General features: G+C 36.4%; 1 protein-coding gene across 1 annotated transcript in view; it reads left to right on the top strand.

Annotated features, from left to right (window-relative positions):
* LOC134664550 (acid sphingomyelinase-like phosphodiesterase 3b) overlaps positions 1-24211 on the top strand; it is a 100881-nt gene that overhangs the window by 58499 nt on the left and 18171 nt on the right. Inside the window, exons 3-6 of the mRNA XM_063521256.1 lie at positions 15622-15690; positions 16263-16422; positions 17234-17433; positions 19891-20048. Of these exons, the coding sequence (XP_063377326.1) occupies positions 15622-15690; positions 16263-16422; positions 17234-17433; positions 19891-20048 (587 nt within the window). The remainder of the gene's footprint in view (positions 1-15621; positions 15691-16262; positions 16423-17233; positions 17434-19890; positions 20049-24211) is intronic.

Raw genomic sequence — 24211 nt, 5'->3', positions numbered from 1 at the left:
CCTCTTTTGTATTATATATCTGCCTATGTCTGTTTTTTTCCCCAATAAAGAAAATAAAAATAAATAAATAAAATAAAATAAAATAAATAAAGAAAGCTGTCGTCGAGTCGAGTCGAGTGGAGCTTTAAATATTTATTAGGTATTGGTTATATATTTACTATTATTTAAAGTACGTATCACCAAAATACAGAAATCACGGTGATACGATATAGGGACGTTGAAACATTTGTAGGTAAAATTATAATTTACATTGAAATATCAGATTACCCTACCCTGCCGTTTCTGCGATCAAATTTACGATCTAATTTCGGATTACATTGTGTAAAAATATCGCCTTGTTCACACACAACACAGCACACGCTAGATAATTTAGGCTGCTAATCACAGGCTACCTCTTTGTTGAGGGCGCGAGTTGATTGATGATCTACTCGCGCCTACACAATTACAATTTATACGTGCGTGTGTTGAGCTGGCTATACACGTGACGGCGAAACCACTTCGTTATGCGAATTGTTGTGATATTAGCTCATATGCGAACAAACGTAGGTACCTATCAGTATTACGTAACTACTAATATTACTTTATTTGTTACGTGAAATTAGCCTATATTCGAAAAAATTGAAAAATGAAACTATTCACGAGAGTTCTGGAATAGGTACATGCGCGAGAAGTTAATTTACGAAAAATTTAATTTGACCCTGTTGCCTGATACTCATAAAGGGTACCATGTTGTTGGTTGTCGATTATGGCTGTTCCTAATGAATCCTTATGGCAGTAAAATCTCATTGAAATCTCACAATAAATTAAGCTTTATCACACAAACACAGGGCGGCTTTCAAACTTTAGAATATGACCTTGAATATGATATAAATTTAACTTAACGTTGGAGTAGAAAGTTCGCAATAGATCTTACCAACTTGACGGTGTTGCGGATTTTTTTTGTCAAGATCCCAACAACAAGATAACAAATAATGCAAACCTATCGATTTCGGCTTAAATTTGTAACAATTTGACTTAATGAGTAGGTCAGGTTATCAGGTCAGGGGGGTATGCTTGTAGAAATAAAAGTACAGTCGTAAATAAAAGCTTGTATTTATTTTGTTTAAAATATTCACCACATCATATTACTTTTAAACACGTATACACGCAGCTTTACATTGCTGGTTGTTACGTATATCAGACTGGCTGGCTTTGGACGTTTAAATTAGGGATATGAATGGTTAGAATGTGCTTCTATGGAATAATCAAGCTTTGTAATAACACTCTGTGTGTTTCCAATCGACAGATACCTACCGTATCATTAGTTTAGATATACAGTGAAACCTGGATAAGTGAGATCTGAAGGGACGAGCAAATTTGTCTCACTTAAAGAGGTTTTCCACTTACCCAGGTTCCCAGTTAGCCAGGTACAAATAAATTTCTGTCTCATTTACAGAGGGTCCCATTAATAGAGGTGAGAATAGAGGATATATCTCAGTTATAGAGGTGGTTAATAAGATCTTTTGTAATTATCTTTAAATGTTTAGGTAAAATAATCCTTGTCCCTAAATATTTTTTAAGTCTGTTTAAATATTTCGTTGAATTTTGAATGATTTTCCAAAGGATAGATTTTTTCAATTAAATTTGATACGGACTTCAAAGCGTCTTAAAAATTTATTAAATGAAAATTGGTTTATTCTTGTTCCTTGTCAAGATTTCAGCTTTCGTTTCTATAGTTTTAACTACATAAAGTAACTAAAGAAGTCGTTTAGACACAATTAAGCAAAAGCGGAATTTGTGGATAGACTAAGAGTAAGTAAGAATACGGAAATAGATCAATAAAGTCCAAGTTAGAGAGGTCATAGATTGACGTTATCTCAGATACAGAGGTAATTCAAATAAAATTCTAATAAAGCAATTAGGAAAATGTAATGTTATAAATATAGTCTCAGTAAAAGAGGTAAAATACACTCTCTGTCTCAGTTATAGAGGTAAATGTGACTATAAAATCACAACAACTAATCCCAGTTATAGAGGTTCGTTTTATCTCACTAACAGAGGTAATTCAGTGCTAAAGTGTCGGGACCGCACCATGAGTCCCAGCTATAGAGGTTTCTCACTTATCCAGGTCCCACTTAACCAGGTTTCACTGTATTATGTGAAAAAAAAAAAAAAAATGAAAAATGAAAAAAGTTTATTGTATAAAATTACACATACAGTAAATCACGTCCCTGAGTCCTGATCTAGGAAACCCTGTGTTACAGGACCCAGTTTCGTTACTTATACTAGTTTCTTTAATCTATATACCTATTGGTAGGTACAAATTGTACAGAGAGTTACACTGAAACTTACAGATAGCTATGCCTCTTTTAACATGTATATTGTTTTTATTTGTGAACTGCGTGTGTACGAGTGTTTGTTTATTTGTGTGTGTGTGTGTGTGTTTGTGTGTGTGTGTGTGTGTGTGTGTGTGTGTGTGTGTGTGTGTGTGTGTGTGTGTGTGTGTGTGTGTGGGTGTGCGTGTGTGTTAGTGTGTAAAAATGCATACTATAATATTTATGATAAGGAAGTATTATTTCAATGTTATTATTATAAAAATGTATATATATGTAAGTATTGTAAATATTTAATTTAATTAATTATTTTATTTTAAGACGTTTAGGAGGAGTTCAGTGTCGTGGTAATGTAGTTGGGTAAGCCAATTAGTTAAATACCGTTTACTAGGAGGTCTCTTTATAGGATGTAGCTTGCAGAATGATTTCATTACTAGAGCTGAAATGAAGGGGTGAAATCTTTGGGCAAATTTTGTACGCGTTTTTGTGGTTTTCCAGCGCTGACGGCGTCTTGTGTCTGCTTCAAAAATCTTGTCATGCAGTTTTCCATAATTGTACATGATTTTTCTGAGATATAATTGGCGAACTGAGAGAACATTGGCAAGCGTGTATAGTTCTTTAGTACTGTATCGTGATGGTTTCCGGTAAATAACTTTGAGAAGAGACCGTTGAGCTCTTTCTAGAGTAATGAGGTGCGTCTTTGCCGCCCCTCCCCACACTGAATTGCAGTAGCATAGCACGGATTCACAAAGAGCGAAGTAAACTGTCCTCAACAGTTCGGGATATGCAATATTTCTTAAAGTTCGAAAGACATACATAAGCTTACGAAGACGGTTTTTGAGTGACTCGATGTGCTGCCGCCACGTGAGGTGAGTATCGAGCAGTACACCAAGGTAACGCATGGTGTTTGAACGCTCTAAGAAGCTAGCACTAGTTAAATTAGAGGACCCTGATAACACGTCATTCTGATGTCTAATGTATTGTTGTTGTACTAGACTTATATCGATCGGGATATGGACCGTGTTTGTCTTTTGTTTATTGTATTGTTTTCGAGCTCCCGGTATATGTATAAGTCTAGTGAAATTAACAGGGAATCATTCAAAGCTGTTATTGTTGTTATATTAAGTCTTGCCTGGCTGATTCATCATCATAATTTAAGAGCTTGGCTCTTGTCGGTGGAGTATGCGCGAGTTTACGAGGTCCACGGCTAGGTTATTTAGGTCCCTGTAAGACACGACATTTGTTTTTGCTTTTAGTTGTTGTATACAGCGTGCTCGTGGTTTTCCTCTTCCTCGTCTAGCTTCGATCTTGACTTCTAATAAAGTTTTAAAGAAAGTGTCTTATCAAGTGACCTTTCATTTTGCCTCGTGTATTGTTTATTTACGTAACTATTAATAATCGTACACAAATTATACAAAATAATAGGTTTAGTTATGTCGACGTTATTGTGGAACACCATGATACTTAAATACATATTAACATTCATTCGTAGACCGCTAAAATTATAAAAACTTCCTTTTGATTTGAATTGACTTCAAAATAATTATGCGTTAAAAACTAAAATACCTAGATGTCAAATATTAAAGACCGAGACCGAGGCTGGAATCAAACAGGCGTCTAGATGCCTTCCTTGGGAACTAATCAAATTATTACCTATTATTTTAGCCGCATAAGCTCTAGAGCTTAATAATTTGATTAGTTCCCTAGTGAACTTATATTTTTCTAATCGAATAGGGAATATTACGCGAAATTGTGCGTAGGAGGCGCCACTGCCACTATCCATCACAATCTGGGGGTCTAACGCGAAACAAGAAAATCGAGATTTCTTTATCTAACCTCTCTATCACTCTTCGAGCGATAAAGAGGCAGATAATTAAATGTCCATTTTCACGTTTCCCGGTAGGCCCTTGTTAACAAACCGCCTTGATGCATTTTATTGTCTGTAAAAACTTGTCAACAGTTTAAGGCACAGTATGTATAAGTTACTCTATGGTTTACTAGAGGAGCTAATGCTGCACTCTGGCGGCAGAACATTGCAGTAATACCCCCTATTGGAACTCTATGATTAAAAGCTTTATTACACGTTCCGAAGTATTAAGTAATATATATGTGTATTTATGTATAAATATGGTTTAAAGAACAGTGAAATGGCAAAATTCTGTTTCTCAGGTCACTGTTTTTCTCTACCTAAATATACCTGTTAAAGAGCATACTATTAAACCTGTCAGTCTACAGCAATTGTAATGTCTGTGCGTTTTCCCTGTCCCATTGTTGACTTTGAATGAGATGCTGGTTTGGGGCCAATGCCATTCATCTGTGTCACCTCGTGGGCCAGCCATCTTGAATAATGTATGTTCGCTGCGAAGTATCATATTCGGGAGAAAACGACTATACTTTATTTATATGGAACTTCATTGGTGCCTAACTCTATATGTACTTATAGTATATTGCCCGCGACTTCGTCCGCGTGGAATCTTATCTTCAACATTTTACATCTTTAGTACATATAATTTTCATATCAAAGCAATGTTGAAATTAAGTACTTTTCTTTTTTAGCAAGTTGTATGAAGAAGTCAATTGGATTTTGATGTTGGTTGCTGAAATTACTTTTCTTGTATTCTCATAATAATCCCCTATACAAAGATTCAACTTCCGCACTCACAAAATATCTGATCTCCATACAAACTTTCAACCCCTTTTGCACCACCTTGGGGGATGAATTTTCTAAAACGCTGAAATTAGTTTTCTTGTATTTGAATTTGATACTTTTTTACAAAGTTTCAAGTTCCTAGCTTAAAATAAAATTTGCACCCGAAGACGAACTTTCATCCCCTTTTTAACCCCCTTAGGGGTTGAATTTCCAAAAACGTTGCAATCACTTTTTTTTGTAATGGGCTATTATACCTTTCTAAGAAGTTTCAAAGCATTTATAATGGATTAAAATTTTCAACCCCTTTTTAACCCTGTTAGGGGATGAATTTTACAAAACCCTGAAATTACTTTTCTTGTGTTCTAATAATATCCCTAAATACAAAGATTCAACTCAACCACTCGAAAATTTATTTGATTTCCATACAAACTTTCAACCCCTTTTTCACCACCTTAGGGGATGAATTTTCAATAACGCTGAAGTTAGTTTTCCTGTATTTTAATAATATATCTTTTTACGAAGTTTCAAATTCCTAGCTTAAAAGAAAACTTTAACCCCATACAAACTTTCATCCCCTTTTTAACCCCCATAGGGGTTGAATTTCTCAAAATCGCTTCTTATCTCTTGTACACTTTATAAATGCAATCTGGTGTGCAAATTTCAACTGTCTGGCTTTTGTAGTTTCGGCTCTGCGTTTATGAATCAGTCAGTCAGGACACTTGCATTTATATATTAGTATATTAATCTGCCCCTTCAGTTACAGTTTTTAGTAGTAGTAGTAGTAAACACTTTATTGCACAAAACAAGTACATAACACAGAGAGAATACTATAAATGTGTACAAAGGCGAACTTATCCCGTTAAGGGATCTCTTCCTTTGTTTTTATTGTACGCTCTTTATAAATACACAAATTGTGTTTATCTAAAATGTTAGTATGGTCACACCCCGGACACTGGCGATCAAATGTATGAAACAAACGCGTTCCTACGCACACAGACTAAGCTCGTGTAGGTGAACGCGTACCATGCTTGTGTGAGTGAGATAAGACGTGCGAGGGTTCTCGTCAGTTTGTTGTCAAGTTCGATGACCTCAATGACTCAAAACTCATTGCGCGAATTAGGAAGAAATAAGAATCGTATTATGTTGTAAGGTGGGTATCTAAGCTCAATTTATACAATAGTTTCCTATTGAATCAGTATAAACAAATAACGAAAATTTCGTAAGGAAATTCAGGCCACCAACATATTACGTAAGTTGTAAACATGATTTTATGTTCATATAGATATTGTATCGGTTTCAGTGTGATCTGATAGGTTTTGTAAATATTTGTTTAATATTTGAATATTTTACGTGGTCGCCGCTCTGCGCACCGCGTCGTCGCGTCCTTGCCAGCCGGTAACTGTGAGGTAACCGAGAGCGGGTGGGCGGCACTTTCACCGGGAGGCAGGGAGTGTCCATACTGTAAGTTAGTACTCTTTATTATACTGTGGTATGGTTGAAGATTAAAGTATCCGGCCTTTTTACCATAATTATGCTTATTAGAATTTAAAGGACCGCAAGGAAGTGACAAATGCTTCTTTTGGGCTGGAGCAATACTAAAAATATCTAGATTGCATCTGTTTGTCTCACAACAGTATCAAGAATAATCTATTAACGTATAACAATATGAAAATAAATATATATTATGTCTTAATGTATTTGGATTTTATTTCTAAATATTGTGTATACGCGAATAGTGCACAAACTAACTTCGCAGTAGCGTGTAATAAACCGAACAATAAGTGTAATTGGAAAACTTGGAGTTGGATATGTTCATCAATCAAGTGGTTATTAAGGTACACGCACGCCCTCAGAGGCTCGCAGGGGAAGGGTTACCTACAGGATTTCGTGTCTGTCTGTAAAAGGTATTCAAAATAAAAAGCACGAATATCGAAAGAGCTTTCTGGGATGCATTTTAATCACGGAGTGACATATGCGAGAGGCCTCGACCGGTCGCTACCATTAAAAAAATAGAGCAAGCACTATCGATTTGCCTTTTGCGCCGCATTGGAGCTTTACAACTTGATCTGATTGATACGTTCCCTTAAATACCAACTTATTAGAGCAAGAATTTCCTTATTCATATCAAGGTACACACAACCCTTAAGCCGCAAAGTGCTTTGATTGACGCCCTTCCGCGATAAACTTAGTACGCCAGTTCACGCTGGCAAGATAATTGGGGACCATTTTGCGTATACGTGCACGCACGCCGCAGAACTAATACCTACGCCAACGCTGAACAAGAATACGTGCCATCATGAAAACAACTTTATTGATGACGATGATGCAACATTGCGTAAACAGATTCTTGGAGAATAACAATTCTTTGTGAATAGAAAGCCAACCAAGAGTGTGTAGGTGGTGACCACACATTCATACTTATACATAATAGAATATCTATCGTAAATATTGACTGAAAATCACATACAATTCATTCGCTTTTTATACCGCGCACCGCATGTTGAGGATGACTCACTCTATTATGACTTAAATTTTTAATTTCCATACCAGGCAGCAATCGAACTGGCTAGCATGTAATTACTTAATTACCAGACAGAAGACTTTGTGGCAAAATAAAGTGATTAACAAAATGAAATATCGACATATGTCTGTTATCGACGTTACCTTAACGTTATACTTTGATATTAAATACATTTTAACGTTACGATTTTCTACAGTTTAAAATTCACAGCCATGCTATATAACGCATAGATCTGTAGCATTAAAATTGCGATATGGTAATACACACGATTATACACAGATCGCCGAGTAGAAAATGCAAATAAAATTATATGTTTTTGGTCTTCGTTAGGGAAAATATGTAGTCCTCCCCATCCCTTTCGATGACGGCGACCCTAAATAAACATAAAAGACTAATAGTTTGCTTTACCTTAATTACCAAAATAATAGCTAATAACTAGAGGAGCTAGAAATAAAAACTGAACACCGCCGTTCCAACTGTAGAACTCATTTATTTCGCTAGACAAAAAGCGATTCCGCCTAACAAATCACCTAACCGGTTCTAACCACCATTAATATTATCCGGAGGTGAAACAAAGCCTGATTGATTAACTATGTTACCGCTTCGAGAAGTTTCTGGGAGGGTTTTGGGCAACTTCAGCACACCACATGTACGCATATTAAGGGACGACTCTCGCTACACCGAACCCGAAATTGAAATATTTATCAAGTCATCATCATCATCTCAGCCATAAGACGTCCACTGCTGAACATAGGCCTCCCCCTTGGACCTCCATTCGTACCGGTTGGAAGTGACCCGCATCCAGCGTCTTCCGGCAGCCTTAACAAGGTCGTCCGTCCATCTTGTGGGTCCATTTAGCAAGTAACGATTAGTTATTTTATACGTCGAGATACAACTTAGATATCTAGATCGCGCAGCTGAGGTAATTTCCATGAGACTTTAAAAAGTTGATATTCATCCATCTTATGCTGCATTTAGGTATAGCCTTCAAAACAGAACCGTTATTGTCAGCTTATTATCATCATCAGTATAGGCTGTGTCGCGACACTAATGACATGACCTTATCTATAATTTCTACATCACTTAATATTAAAGAAAAATTAATAAGATTGAATAAAAATCCTTTCGCAGTAAAGTTGTAAGTGTAAGTAGAATATTTTTTTTGTACAAAATGAACCTATTATTAAATAGCTAAACGGTGTTGAACGTTAATACAGTTATTGGTCTCATAAGAGAGGCTCATAGGAGTGAAAAACGCTGTAGTGGCTTTTAGCGTTACTTACCCACTCGTTATCGATTGGCATGGCACACTAGAAAATATCTTATGACTAAAAAAACTATGATTACCTATAATCTTTTATTATAAAGCTGAATATTAGAATAAAATAAAAGCCCCTTAAGAGTAAGTACCTAAATGAAATAAATTGGACCAATTTAATAACTATAAATATCATTATATATTTATTATAATATATTGTATACTACATACTACCAACTTCACCTTATGGCGTGTAACACGTAGATCGGTGCTTATGCTTTATAATCGTGCTCGTTAAAATAAATGAGTTTTGTATAGAATACTGAATATTTATCATCTTTATCGAATCACGTCAAGTAGGACATGTGCCTTTTATTTACATTCAATGCCACGGACTGCTCTACTCGTAGCTTCAACAATAACAATCTACTGTAATTTATTACAATCATTGTCATTTTATTCATTCACTCAACCAAAACATTGCGATTGTGTGATAACAGCGTAATAATTTCCAACACAAAGCTACAGGCTAGAAATCATATTTATGTCAGATTCCTTTGTAAGAAAATCACTTTCCTTGCAAGGACGAGAAACGAGTCTTTTCTACCGCGCATTAAAAAACTGCGGTGATTTATTTTTAGTATTCAAGCGGGTCTCGCCATTATTTCTACCGACAGGAGATACATATTTCATTGAAATTTATTAAAATGAGATATGCCACTCTAATCAGTTCAATGACCTCGCTTGCCTTTGCTCGAAGAGGTTTTTATTAAAATCACACTGAAATGAAATTTCAGGTTACATGTGCCCTAAAAATAATGACGTAACTTATAAAGTGGTAATTATGTGTTATTTAGGAATAAAACTGGAAAATAGCTTCTTTTATAGTACTAATATGATATTCAATCTTGCATGAAATCCAACTCTATCTTTATAACACTAAACCCAATTATAAATTATCTTTCGTTTAGAATAAAATGTGGAGTTTGAATAAAATAATGTTTGAGTCTTATATTTTACGTACCAAAGAGCATGGACCTTATTTTTACGTGTGATGTGGTTGAAGCGAGAATTTTTAAATTAAACGTGATACCCAGGTACGATTACATTTAATTTTATTGGAGTCAAAGTTCGCGTGATAAGCTAATAAAATATGCACGGTTCTTTGAGTGATGTTTTAAACTTTTCAAATGTTCGGTTGATGGGGAAAATGGTTGAACAGGAAAAAAATTGAACGAATGTGCACGTTTTTATTCATTCGCACCTTCAAAACGAATATACATACGGTAAACACTCCGTATTAAATAGTATTTATAGTGTACTAGTTTCTGTCCGCAACTTCATCTGCGTGAAATAATGATGATAATGATCAATAAAAACTGTCCTTAGGCCTTAAGCTATCTCCATAATAAATTTCATTTAAAACGGTTAAACGGTTTAAGCGCGAAGAGGTAATACAGGCAGATGAATTATAATATTAGTAGGGGATAGTAAGGATTCTGCATTCTGTATTCTGAATTTATTGAATTAGTTGAACATAGATTTTTAGATTCATCTATAGGATTCATCGTTGAACTTGTAACTCACAAATTATTAATTAAACAATTAATCAGCACTCATTACTCGTCACAACGTGATCAGAAGTTATAAAAGCTCTGGAATGCGCTGTACATTTTGACATAATCTGTTACATATAATTATTTAATTTATGCAATTACCCTTAATACCTACAACATTGAACGTATCTTTTTACACTTGAAATAACATCATATTTTGTATGCATTCTATATATTTACAAGCTGAATTTTCGAGTAAACTAGACGAATATATATGACTTCAAAGCGAATTGTTTTCGAGTCGATCAAAAATTCAATCACATATTCCATCGATCCTCCGAAAACAAATTTGTCTCTCGTGTGCGTTATGTTTTTGCAACGCGACGTAACCAGAGTCGTGCCACAGTATAAGAACTACAGACAGTAACCTACCTTTAGGCACTGGTCCCACCGCGAGCTAGTAAGCTATGAGCTATCGGCTATAAACACGAACAAAAGATAAGCACTCCCGTGTAAATAAAAGAGACACGGCGATATTTATAGCTCACCGCTGGGCGAGTAACTATAAATATCGCCGTGTCTCTTTTATTTACACGGGAGTGCTTATCTTTTGTTCATGTTTATAGCCGATAGCTCATAGCTTACTAGCTCGCGGTGGGACCAGTGCCTTAAACATTTAGGCCTACTTGCACCAGTCACTAACTTAGGGTTATTATTTATTTAGTTATTTATTATACAAGAAGTTACAACTTTTATGTTAAAGACAATGCTCCACAAAAGTACAATTTGTTTCACTGTGGAGTCTCACTCTACTATACTATAGTTAGTTAAATACCGGTTAAACCTGAAGTTACCATGGTTACCAGTAGAAGTACAATTTGACAATGGGTTAACGTGTTAACCGCTTAACCCGGTGGGATGGTGCAAGTGGCGCTTAGAAGATCACGTTCGATGTTCAAATCATAGACTTCATACAGGCAAAAGCAGCTTGTCCGTCATAATTCAGGTTAACCCAGGCGAGCCATGCCCTCTTGGGTCGCCATTTATTTTAAGCGCACGGCTCACGCGAAGTAAAATGTGAGGAATGGAACGTTTCCCCGCTCTAGTCATAGACTACGCCGGCTGTCTTGTCTTTGTTACCAAACATAACTGTAAACTAGTGTGTTAAATAAAAAGCTAATTAATTAATTTAGGCTCTTTATTTCAATATGTAAGTTTTTACTTGAGGATGCACTACTCTATTGTAGGCGTACTCTGGTCGTAGTAATTCGTCGGGATTTATCACAGTTTGCGTTTGCCTGAGACGGAGCAAAAACGTGTGATTAATGAGAGAGCAGGCGGCTGATGAACACGTTACGCATTCAAACACTGTGGGGATGTAAATAAAAAATACTGGAAAGGACAGATCTTAGATTGCACCAAAAAATTGCGGACTTCCAAGTTGTCTCCATTAATCGTCCCCTTCTGCGAATCTTATACCTATTTGTATACAACTACTTAGATCAGTACTTACTTAAATAGATTGGCCCAAAATTGAATATTATCATCATTAATCAAAGTTGGATCTCATTGTCACATTGAATTTATATAGGCACGTCAATGCAACCTATCCTGATGCCGGAATCATTTTAAGAAGAAATTATTTAGTGTTAAGATGGATATAGATCCTTGTAGCTCCATTCCTATGACAATGTTTAGCGAATTTTTCGTAACTTGCTCGTTATTTTTGCGCGAACATTGCCAAAACAGCGCATTTGGCTCACGCCTCTCGCGCATCTTATCTTGGCACTAACCCCTTATCGTTGTAATGTTTAAGTACCCAATATCCATATACGTTATACGTAGTTATAGTATAAAAAAAAAACAAATTCCTAAAAATAAGACTCGACGCTCTCTCAGTTGCATTCCTAAAGTAATTCATTATTCACTAAGAAAACTAAGCCTTAGAAGTGGCGCAGCAATCTATTTTAAACAACTCAACTGGCAATACTAGGAGGCTGATTCTGTTTTAATAAATGGAGTTGGTTTTAATTTTATTTTGATACGACCTTGGCAGTGAGCACCAGTGAACGTTAGCGCCTCACGCTGATAAGTGCTAACGATATATTATACAATCATTTGGGAGCTCTGGGAGTCATCTCACAAAGGAGGTCGTTTTAAAATGTGATAAAATAAAAACATAATATCTATTAAATTGTTGAAATAGGATCGCTCGGCTTCATATTTGTTTGAGTCCGACTTGTTTTTATTTAAGTAAATTAAAAGCTTCAACTTAAAAGATTCTGTGGTTACCTATCACGCAAACTGAAAAAAAAAATGTTTATTTTATTTTCATAAGTGATTAGTATACGAGTAAGTATACCCTGACTGGGTATACTTACGCTAATAGTCTCTGGTCTGAAAGTACATACGTGCCGATTGACTAGTACCGGGCTTCAAAAATATATTAGTTAAGTATTATTGCAATAAAGCCATTACAAGTTGTGCAGCTGTTAATTTCAGAGGGCTCGCTTGTGACACGTAGGTTTGAGTTGGACCCACGCCAGCGGCAAAATTTGTGTGTTTAATTTGCATTTCCATGGCGCTAATTTTGGTCTTCTAATTATTTTGTTGTCACTGCGTTGAAATTAACGCAGCGGATATTTCTCACGCCATTTGAGGCAACAGTGGTAAAAATTATCGCTTTCCAGTGTCAGGCCTAAGCTAAGAGCAACAAGGGCAAGTATTTCAATGTTTTCGGCGTGCTCGGTCTATTTATCAAATAATTTCAATATATATATTAATAAGGTGACGTATTTAACTTACATACTCGGGGGACCGTAGGGCTGGTGCTTACCTCTCCCAGCGCATATCGCAGTTATATTTTAATTTTAGTTTAGTTTTTAAATCTTTAATTTATAGTTAGTTTTAATGATATTGTAAAGTATTAGTTTTTAATCGGAAATGAAATAAGTTTTTACTTATATACTTAATTAAATGAATACAATAGGTATTATAATTTTGAATCCAAATTATAATTAACCTTATAGAAAAACTAACTGACTAACTAAATTTATGGCAAAAATAACAAGATTTTGTTTGGTATTCTTCATGCTGTACCAACGTCATGTGACTGTTTTACGATGTGCTTGTTATCTATGGAATATCTACGAATACGTTGTTCTCATCGATCTGCCTTATTATTTATAAGGCACATTCATGATATGCCTATCTGGCGGATTTTACGATGTGACGACATACATAATATACTCGTAGATTACATTGCGTTGTTTTAGAGACAGGTACCTACTTACTCTGAATCTGTAGAAAATATATGCGATCGCGATGAAAAATAGTTTATTGCCATTCCTTTCTAAAAACGGTTCCTGAGAATAAATTGAATTTGGACTCAATCGCTGATATGCGGAGCCGTCTCTTCCAGATTCCCGACATCGACGCATTCGAGTACGAAAAGTTATATCCCACAGAATTCGACTTGCGAAATAAATTAGACAAGAGATTTGTATTGCGCCGGATTAAATTGTCTTAATTTATTATACGGCTACCCAAGTGCGCCTTAATGGGTAATGTAGGCGTCAGAAAAGTGGGATTGCTCAGGGAGTTTTGTATTTTTATATTTGTGAAATGGGATGGATCTAAGTATAGTGCTTTCTTTTACAAACGCTGGGAGACAATACGAATTGATGTGGGGGTGTTCTGTAATAAAGTACTACTTAGAAAGGCAGGCTACAAAATGAAGTTATTTTTATATACTATATATCAAGTACTAGGACTCATACCTCAACATTTTATAGGTACATTAATTCATAAATTGAGCTATAGTGTGATTTAATACGTATTAGTTTATGTGACTGATGCAAAAAAAATAAGAATTATTGTGGGGGTGTTCTATAAGAAAGTACTACTTAGAAAGGTAGGCTAAAAAATGAAGTTATTTTTATGTTGCTGTTATTATGGCTTATTAAAGTTATTAAATAAAACAAAAGTAGTTCTGTGTGAAAGAGTTTATAGTTCTGTGCACTGCTATTTATTTAATTGTAACGTGTTTGCTTTATTGGTAGATATTACTTAATTAATTTCCTCTTTAGTTAAACATTAACCCTGGAGACATAAAACATCAAGCTCCTATTTACAGACAGTTATCAAATTACCTGACTGAGCAAACTAGGGGCTACTAATCTAATGACGAGGAGAATTTGCATAATTATAAGGTAAACGTTTCAATATTTAATTGATAACACGATAGAAGTTGCCAGTTTGGGGTAGAGTCAATGTCTAGTACTCATACCTCACCATTTCATATACGTAAATTGAGCTATAGTGTGATTTAATAAGTAGACTAAGTAGTAGTTTAATGTGACTTCTGCATAACGGTACTTACTTACTTACTAAATGGCGCAACGACCCAAAATGAGTCTTGGCCTCCGACACGAGTACACGCCAGTTGTCACGATCCTGCGCCATCTCCCGCCAGTTATCGGCATGGAGATCGCGCAAGTCCGCTTCAACCGCATCGCCCCAGCGATACCTGGGACGTCCGATCGGCCTCCGCCCTACCGGGCGTCCTAGGTATGCCCTCTTAGCGCCGCGATCCTCCTCCATTCTCAAAACGTGGCCGAGCCAGCGAAGACGGGGAGCCTTAGTCTCGCCTATAATATTGGGTGCCGCCACAAGCTCTTCAATTTCGACGTTTTTGCGAAGTCTTAAACTGCCATCTTCTCTCCTCACAGGGGATAATTAGTTCAGAAATGCATGTTTCGACCGCCATTGTACAGTCAAGGAATTTAAATTCCGACCCATTTCGTACTTTGTCACAGTGACAACCGTATGAGGTCTCTAGCGGCTTTCATATTGATTGTCACTGTGACAAAGTACGAAATGGGTCGGAATTTAAATTCCTTGACTGTACAATTTTGATCACACATTGAATAAAACATCAACTCGACTGATAGTAGAAATTAAGTCAAATCAAATTCCGTTGTTTTTAGATATGTTCGAAATTCGAATGATGAATGATGATGAATGGCGTGATGGCATTGACATAGACAGTATTTTAAGTTATAACGCAATAAATAAAAATATTTTCGCAAATAACAAATTTGTTGTAACATAACAATTCATCTTTATGCTGGCCATAATTTGGCCGGCTTTTGAATGCATCATAGAGGGTTTATACTATGTATACCAAGTACTTCTGAGAAAGTTACATTTTAAACAATAAAAATACTCTTTTCGTTTAGCTCGCTACCAAAGCTTGCTACCGATCACTCAGTGTCAAAAGTCTTATATAATAAATTGGTAACGGTTATGTTTGTTTGTTGCAGGTTATTTTTGGCACATCACGGACTTCCATTATGATCCGCTATACACATCACAAGGCGACACTAGAAGACGTAGGTATAAAGTGTACTACATAGGTATAACATTTATGTAATAAAACAAATACAATACTTAGGACCAGAATTTGTAAGAGAAGTATGAATGTATCGTCAATTCGTGATCAAAAAAACTTCAGAGATTACATGGATAAGTTAGTATAGACAAAGAGAATTTGAAATAGAGGAATATTGCCAAAGTAAATTATCAGTCGAGAGTAGGCCAAAGATATTTATGTATGACGCCATCGCTCGAAAAGGCACCATAGCTTTGGACTATCGTCGAGTAGATATTTTTTGAAATTTAACACATATCAGTAAAAAAAAAAAGGATCAAAGTCGAATGGCGTTCTAAAAGTGTTAATCATTAATGTCGAAAGATGGCAGTAAATTGTACTGGCTACATAATTTACTTTGACAATATATTTAATTGTCTTTCGTATAGATAATAATGTAATGGATATAACTAAATTTGATGTCTTAAACTAAAGAAATAAAGAAAAGCTGACAAGCTCTCCTATGGCCGAGGCCGTATTCGAACCGGCCTTCGGTTCTTACTATCACAACCAACAGACCATAATATTATACAGATTGCCGTCGAGCAGATGAGCGCGGCAGCTCGGGGCACCACCGCGCGCTGGGCCGCTTCGGCGACTACTCGTGCGACAGCTCGCTGGAGCTGATCGAGTCGGCCGCGCGGCACATGCGCACGCGACACTCCGAGAACGTCGAGTTCGTGCTATGGACCGGGTATGTTTTTGGAAATACGATGTATTTTTTTATATATTTAATCCAAACAAAATTACAGTGTAATTATTGCACTTATCTGCTAAACTGCAGAACAGTTTGTTGGCAGAAAAACTAAGTCTACCCTCCACCATATTCATAATCGTATACTAGTGTTATAAATATTAATACAGCAGTCTTTTTTATGTATTTTAACTTACATACGAATGGGGTCTGTTATTGAACACAGGTCATTGTATTACATATGTTTCAGGTTAACAATCACCTAAAATTATAAGTACAACCAAGCAAACCGGTTTATTACACTTTAACCTCTTTATTACACTTTGAAGGTCAGAAACAACATCCCTTTTGACCCTTTCTTGTATTTTTTTAACAAGATTGAATAGGACGTCAGGACGCTAGAATTCACTACCTTGACTATTTTGTACTTTTTGAAGGATCTTAATTACAGCACAGAATAAATAATAGTACTAGGTAGTAGACTCACTCTCTAACAAAACGCGTCTGTTACGATCAGCACAGATATGGTCGCTAGGTGGAGACAGCGCCACGCGCGGCTTATGGCTTTCCCCAAAATTGGTGTGGAACGGAACTTTTAGCTACCTGTAGCAAAGCGACGAAATCGCTGAGTGAGCCACGCCTGATTACAGTGTTATTGGGTAGATTAGGGTGATTAGGGGATAAAGGGATTAGGGGGTTTGGTTGAGAGAATTGCTGTTTTTTCGAACCAAGTATTGTTTGACATAGCTAAATAGTAAATAAGTAATGTACAGAGTGTTTAAAAAAAATTAAGTAAAAATTATTCCCACAGTGACATCATAGCGTCCCGGTACGGCAGCGACGAAGAGCGATACCAGGCCATCAGGAACATGACAGACCTGATGGGCAGGACGTTCAGCTCGCACTTCGTGTTCCCAGTGCTGGGCCACCTGGACCCGGCGCCGTCGGAGAACCTGACCAACCTCTGGGGCCATTGGCTGCCGCTGGAGGCTTTGCAGACTTTTAAGATTGGTACGCTGATTGAGACTAATAAATATGCATATTTAATTACACAAACGGGTCTACCGCGATATAATTTCATTGTTTCAGCTGAGAATTATATCGCGGTAGACCCGTTTGTGTAATTAAATATGTATGTATACAAAACGCGAGAGTTCAAAGTGTTACTAATAAATATGGTTAGAAATTAATTTAAAAATGTACATTGCGATTGAGGAAAATGAACAGACATATCCTATTAATACACAAAAATTGTTGGTAGCCTAGCGTTAAGAGTGTGCGACTTACAATCCGGAGTTCGTGGGTTCAAACCCAGGCTCGTACTAATCAGTTTTTTAGTTGGGATGTATGTACAACATAATATTATTTGATAATTACAGTTTCGCATGGTATGATAATATACTCCGCCTGGTACTCTCTTCCCGTCTTTTCGTGGTCACGTGACTGACACAAGCCTACGTCATCATGCGACAGCGCCACAGTATAATAAAGAGTACTAACGTACAGTATGGACACTCCCTGCCTCCCGTTGAAAGTGCCGCCCACCCGCTCTCGGTTACCTCACAGTTACCGGCTGGCAAGGACGCGACGACGCGGTGCGCAGAGCGGAGACCACGTAAAATATTCAAATATTAAACAAATATTTACAAAACCTATCAGATCACATTGAAACCAATACAATATCTATATGAACAAAAAATCATGTTTACAACTTACGTAATATGTTGGTGGCCTGAATTTCCTTACGAAATTTTCGTTACTTTGTTTATACTGATTCAAAATAGGAAACTATTGTATAAATTGAGCTTAGATACCCACCTTACAACATAATACGATTCTTATTTCTTCCTAATTCGCGCAATGAGTTTTGAGTCATTGAGGTCATCGAACTTGGCAACACACTGGCGAGAACCATGGTACGCGTTCACCTACACGAGCTTCTCTGTGTGCGTAGGAACGCGTTTGTTTCATACATTTGATCGCCTGTGTCCGGGGTGTGACAGCGCTATACGATAATATGCGATAGCGCTAACTATATATAGCGGCCATGTTATTGTGACGTAGGCTTGTGTCACTCTGAGAAGAGAAGACCATGTTTTATTAGACTATAACAGTTTCGTAAGGCGTAGTTATATAATTGCAACTGATATTAGTTAGATTACGCTATCACGTATCTACGTGATCAAATATCAATTACTGGTTCTATCAATCGCGCGATGTTAAAAAGTTACTTTTGCTCTATCACGTTGATATTCACGTACAAAACGTATAACCCTACCTTCCTATTTGACTTTTTTCCATCTTTTAGATGGTGATAAGTAATAACCAGAAATCTACGGCTGGAGTCATTTTGCATATAAATGGACTCGCTTTATCATACAAGGAGTGAAAAGGGTTCACCGTTTCAACACACAATGATTTAGCCAACTTCTATCTACGCTTGCGCGAACCGAAGACGCAAAAAGTAGATTCCATTAAAGTCTGCATAAATCGATTCAGAGTTATACTTATCTGAATCTTGCCTGCCTGAGTTTTATCCAATTAACCTCTATTCATCTGGCTATTTGGCATGAGGGTTCAACTTTTAAGTGATTTTGGAACTTTAATATGATTCGACTTTTTTCTGCTTGCGGAAAAGGGTTTCCGGTTAATCTGAATGGAGGTATTGGATAATTCGTATGTTAAAATCGTTAAAAGACCTAATTGGATAAAGTTTTTATTTCGCAATGATTGTACGGTATACATGGTGCTTCCTGTAACAGGAGCAATAAATTAAACTAAAGGCTGTACTCCTCAAAATGACCAACATTTGTTCAGAAACTTTTAAAAATTATGAATCCTTTAGACTTCCTCTTTTTCAAACAAAATAAATATTGCCTTCAATGTACGCTGACATCAGTGTGTTTGACGTTACTTGTCACGCCTTTAACATAACAAAATCTGCAATACATTGCGACTTAGAATAAACTTTAAAGTGTAATAAAAATCAAACCATGAGTTATTTTCAAAAGTTGCTGAACAAATGTTGATCAGTTTGAGGAGTACAGCCTACAGTTTGATTTATTGCTCCTGTTACAGAAAACACACTGTATATTTAACTTTATCCATTTAACATTAACGAGGAATATTTTTCAGTCACTGGCTGGCGTCTCATTAAGCTTATATTAGCTATGAGTGCCTAAGTACTGATGATGGATATGACAAGGAAATGGTTCCTCCTCCCAACATTACAAGGATAGGTAGAATATAAAGACATACAAGCCTGTGTCAAAAATAATATGTGTAGGTGCATTCATTATTGGACCTTAGTTGCATTAGATTTAGAAAAGTATCAGGCTATACTTAAATTAAGGTTTCGCCTTTGTATTTTTTGTCAAATATTTTGAGCTGTCTTAATATTTTTAATAAGGATTAACCATATTTTATTAAAATTACTCGGTTTGTTAACTATGTGATATTTGTCAACAGGTGGCTACTATACAATAGAGCAGTCACATAGCAAGCTTAGGATAGTTGCATTGAACACCAACCTGTTCAGTGTTCGGGAATCAAACGGCGGACCTGCCCAGGCGCAGTGGGACTGGCTCAACGCTGTACTCGATAAGGCTGCGTCGCATAGTGAAATGGTGAGTGATTTATGCGTTAAAACCACTGTTTTGACCAAAATAACTCTTGCCTTACAATGAAAGTTTAGGAAAAAACAACAATGCCTTATTTTTAACGTACTCTTTTTGACTACAAATTCATCCCCACAATAATATAATTGAAGTCGGTTGTCGTGCTATTGATAACAATTCTCCTTTTTAATTTCATAAGTAGGTGCAAAAAAATGAACGCGAAATATTAGTCAGCAGTTGTTCAAGATGTTGGCGACTTGTAGTACCAGCTGATTATTTTAGCGATTTCGGGAAAGGTCATAGTAAAAATTGTTCTGTATGATATACAATGTTCACCTTTCTGAGTATGGTCAGTCAGGCATAACAAAACAAATTCACTGTGTATTTGGTAGATTAGTATCATGTTTTATAATCTTTCAAATTTATCTGCGCCAGGCTACCGCACACAAAACATTTATACGGATAACAGCGGATAACCACATTCTGTTTCCACGGACTTATCTGTAAAATCCTCGGCTGCCAGGCGGCGACACACGGCTTTGAGTCCGTGGACACGTGTTCTAAACGTGTTCCGCCGATAGTTCCGCTTTCTTTTACTATTTTGGAGGACAAAGGATTTCGAATACCTATGCTGAATGCGGAAGGCAAATGTGTAAATAACTTGTGTAATCAGTGGTTTTTTTCGGACTAAAACCGAGAGCTACATAGGTAGGGGAAGTTCGAGGACCTACCCCATTGGACCATCGTTCTTTCTAAACTTTGTGCTACACGAACAAGCCTTGAGTCGCTTAATAGAGGTAGCGTGATGACTGTTCTATCTCATCTAGAAAACTGTCCAGCAGTAGTGAAACGTGAACTTGGTGATGGTCTCTCCTATACGTCAAAAAAAAATTAGATGTCCCACACAGTTATTATAAGTATTACACCTACCCCCAAAATGCAGTCAAACTTACTTAAAAATGCCTTACTTTATAGAAATTATACCTAACTTACTTATTGAATTAGCAAAGTCGTAGTTTTTAGAATAATCTTTACCGACGACGTCAGAGAAATCCATTGTAAACACGGACATTCATTTGTCATGCTAACCTAACGAACCACAAGCCGTGCTTCTTACATGAATGTAAATAAGGAATACTACTAATAAGATTTCCATGTAACACTAAACTTGCCGTGAGCGTCACTAGTTAGTTACGGCCTCGGCGCAAAAGGCATATTTCTAAAGCCGGAGTCATAACTACCAGCCAGGACGGCTGAGGAAATCCGGCGTCGGCCTCTCTAATAAATTACAGATTAGAAACTCGTTAATCTAATCGCCTTTCAAATATGCAAGGGAAAACGTAATTTTACAAAGAGTTCTTGGCTTATGGGGGACTTGATTTTATTTTTAAATTTATTACCCTGTTAATTTTCTAGGTGGTTATTTTTTATGGCGTGATCTTAAATTGGGTATGGATGGCCGCCTGGCCGGGTTAAAAGAAATTATCGTTGTTAAACTCAATGACTTATTTGATAAAGTCATGGTTACATGAAGACTCTTGTTTTTTTATGGGCGACGAAAAAAACCTTGGTTTATTTTGGAAACAGGATTGTTTTTTAAATGTTTTGATAATACGTATACCATGTTTTGATAAGGTTACGTGGTTTCCATAGTTTTAGTGAATATACAGGTTATCTGCATGTTGCTGTGTGTGTTGTGTGTTAACTCGGGGAACATTCTAGGGATTTGATATTGATAAGTAAATAAGAGATGTCGATACTATATATAGTATGCATATATTATGTGCTCATTGAAAATCCTCTATCCCTATAAATCGAGCTTCTTAAGATAATAAAATTATATTTTGCTACATCACAGTATTCGTGCTCCGAGATGCACACATGGTTACCTGATAATGATAATACATTACGTTAAGTCAATTGTTATTCGCTACTATATATATATACAGGGTGATTCAGGAGACGTGAGCAGGACTAACACTGCGCATTTCGTAAATTATAAGCAACTCTTTCGTATCAGTATTAGTGAGGTTAACGTTAATTTTCTAGTCGTGTTGAAAAAAAAAAGTTATTAATTTATTTACGACATGCATGGTCACCCTACAATTAGAATAGTAAACTATCGATATTCTGTGTCAAATTTAATGTCATCACGGTCTGGTTACTTTTGAAAACTCGTACCTCACTCAAGTTTGACAGTTTATTGTCTTCGTAATCATAATGCTGTCATTACGGTTAAAGAGGTTATGTTTATTAATTAGGTCTTGTAGGGTGACCATGATTGTAGAGAATTAAATTTGCCTTCGCCAAAAAGTAAAAAAATAGGAAAAAGTGTGGTTGTTTCACCTAAATACGACGGTGATCGGTCAATTATCAGTTACTGAGTGTGCAGGATTAGTCCTGCTCACGTCTCATGAATCACCCTGTATATATATATGTAATTCTGAATAATTATTTTATCTAGATACTAATTTTTTGACTATAGCCAAACACAAATCTAGCTTCTAGTAACAATAATAAACCAGTCTATATGGAATGAAGAGGCTTAAAGTCGCACAAAGAGCTATGGAACGCAGTATGCTCGGTATATCTCTCTGCGATAGAATGAAACGAGGAGATCCAGCGACGGGCCAAAGTAGTAGATATCGGCGACTGCTACGCTAAAATAGGCCTGGGCTGGATACGATGTTGCCGAGATGATGGGTGGAGCAAGCGTGGCCTAGCGTGGAGGCCTCGTTCTAAAAGGCCGGATCATATGCCTCCAACCTGATGGGAGGATGATATTAAAAAGATTGCAGGCCCACTCTGGAGGAGAGAAGCAGCAAACCAGGCTGCGTGGAGAAAAATTGGAGAGGCGTATGCCCAACAGTGGGCGCATACGTGCTAAAAAGAAGAAGAACAGTCTATAATGTTCGTTCATTCGTTCGTAGTCCTTTACAGGTCATAAAACAGTATGAAATGTGAGCTTAATTGCGATATCTTCTCCACAACGTACAATATTTGGTATTATAATAATCATTATGTCCCGTATTATTATGATAAAGATAGTCATTTAGCCAAACTTGATACCTCCGAAGCTATTTGATCTGTAATCTCCAATAATTACATGGAAATGACAACCTATCATATTTAATCTAATGGAGCAGTGAAGAAATATTGAGAATTATAATTTCCAGAGGCTAGGTAAATTTGTTTTTAGGAACTGTCTGTAGAAATCTAACTGTTTGTAGGAACAGACGGAGTCGCAACATAAGGGTTCCTTTTTACCTTTTTGGTTTGAAACCCTGAAACTACTTATTAAATCCAATGTGATCCAATGTCTAAACTTAGGAAGGTTCTACTTGTATCGTTTGTTTTTTAATTAAAATTTAATTGTAGATTAGCATTTCAGACTAACCTGAAAAATTGCTACTTGAAAGCTCTTGTATATATCTCACCCGCACTTGAAACCTATTGGTGCGTTCCTAAAGTAAATAAAATTAAGAATGGTTTTAAAAAATATAAGCACCACTATATGGTAAAAATATTTAAAGTTTCAAAATATCTTTAATATTGTAATTAAGTAGTTAATGTATTTAAGCTAGGCAACTACATCATACACGGAAATAAAATTAATATTTAATTGATTTAAAAGTACGCCAATTACCTCAGCAAGCATGATATGTTCGGTAGCACATATTCCAGTGTTGCCACATAATTCTCGGCTCGGCGAACAACGGCGTGAATTATCGCGCTAGACCCATGAATCATACAAATAGGCCGCCATTACTTGCATCAAAGTAATTTGATGTGTTACGAAACATTCATGGTAAATAGGGATTTATTCTGTTTATGTATTATGTATTTATTTTTATTAGTGTACCTAGTAAGCTGTAACGTTTGATGTATAGGTAGTTAGACGAAGTGCAAGTGTTATTTATACGTCATAATTTCATAGAAGATTGACGTTTAAAATAACAGTTGCACTGCGTGGGCTATCAAAATCGCTGCAGACTTTTGAAGCAGTGAAAATTATAATAACATTCTTTACTACCTTTGATAACATCACGTATTTTTAATTCATACCTACCTCAGTAGTTTTGAGACGTTGCGTAGAATAAAATTAAAATAAGAATAAAATGCGGGCGTGATGGGTAGGTACATTTGCGTCGGGAGCAGCCCGAGCCCGGGCC

The sequence above is a fragment of the Cydia fagiglandana genome, chromosome 5 (genome assembly GCF_963556715.1).
Source record: "Cydia fagiglandana chromosome 5, ilCydFagi1.1, whole genome shotgun sequence".
Taxonomy (NCBI): domain Eukaryota; kingdom Metazoa; phylum Arthropoda; class Insecta; order Lepidoptera; family Tortricidae; genus Cydia; species Cydia fagiglandana.
Note: the sequence above shows the minus strand (reverse complement) of the source record. Positions and strands in the feature narration are given on the sequence as shown.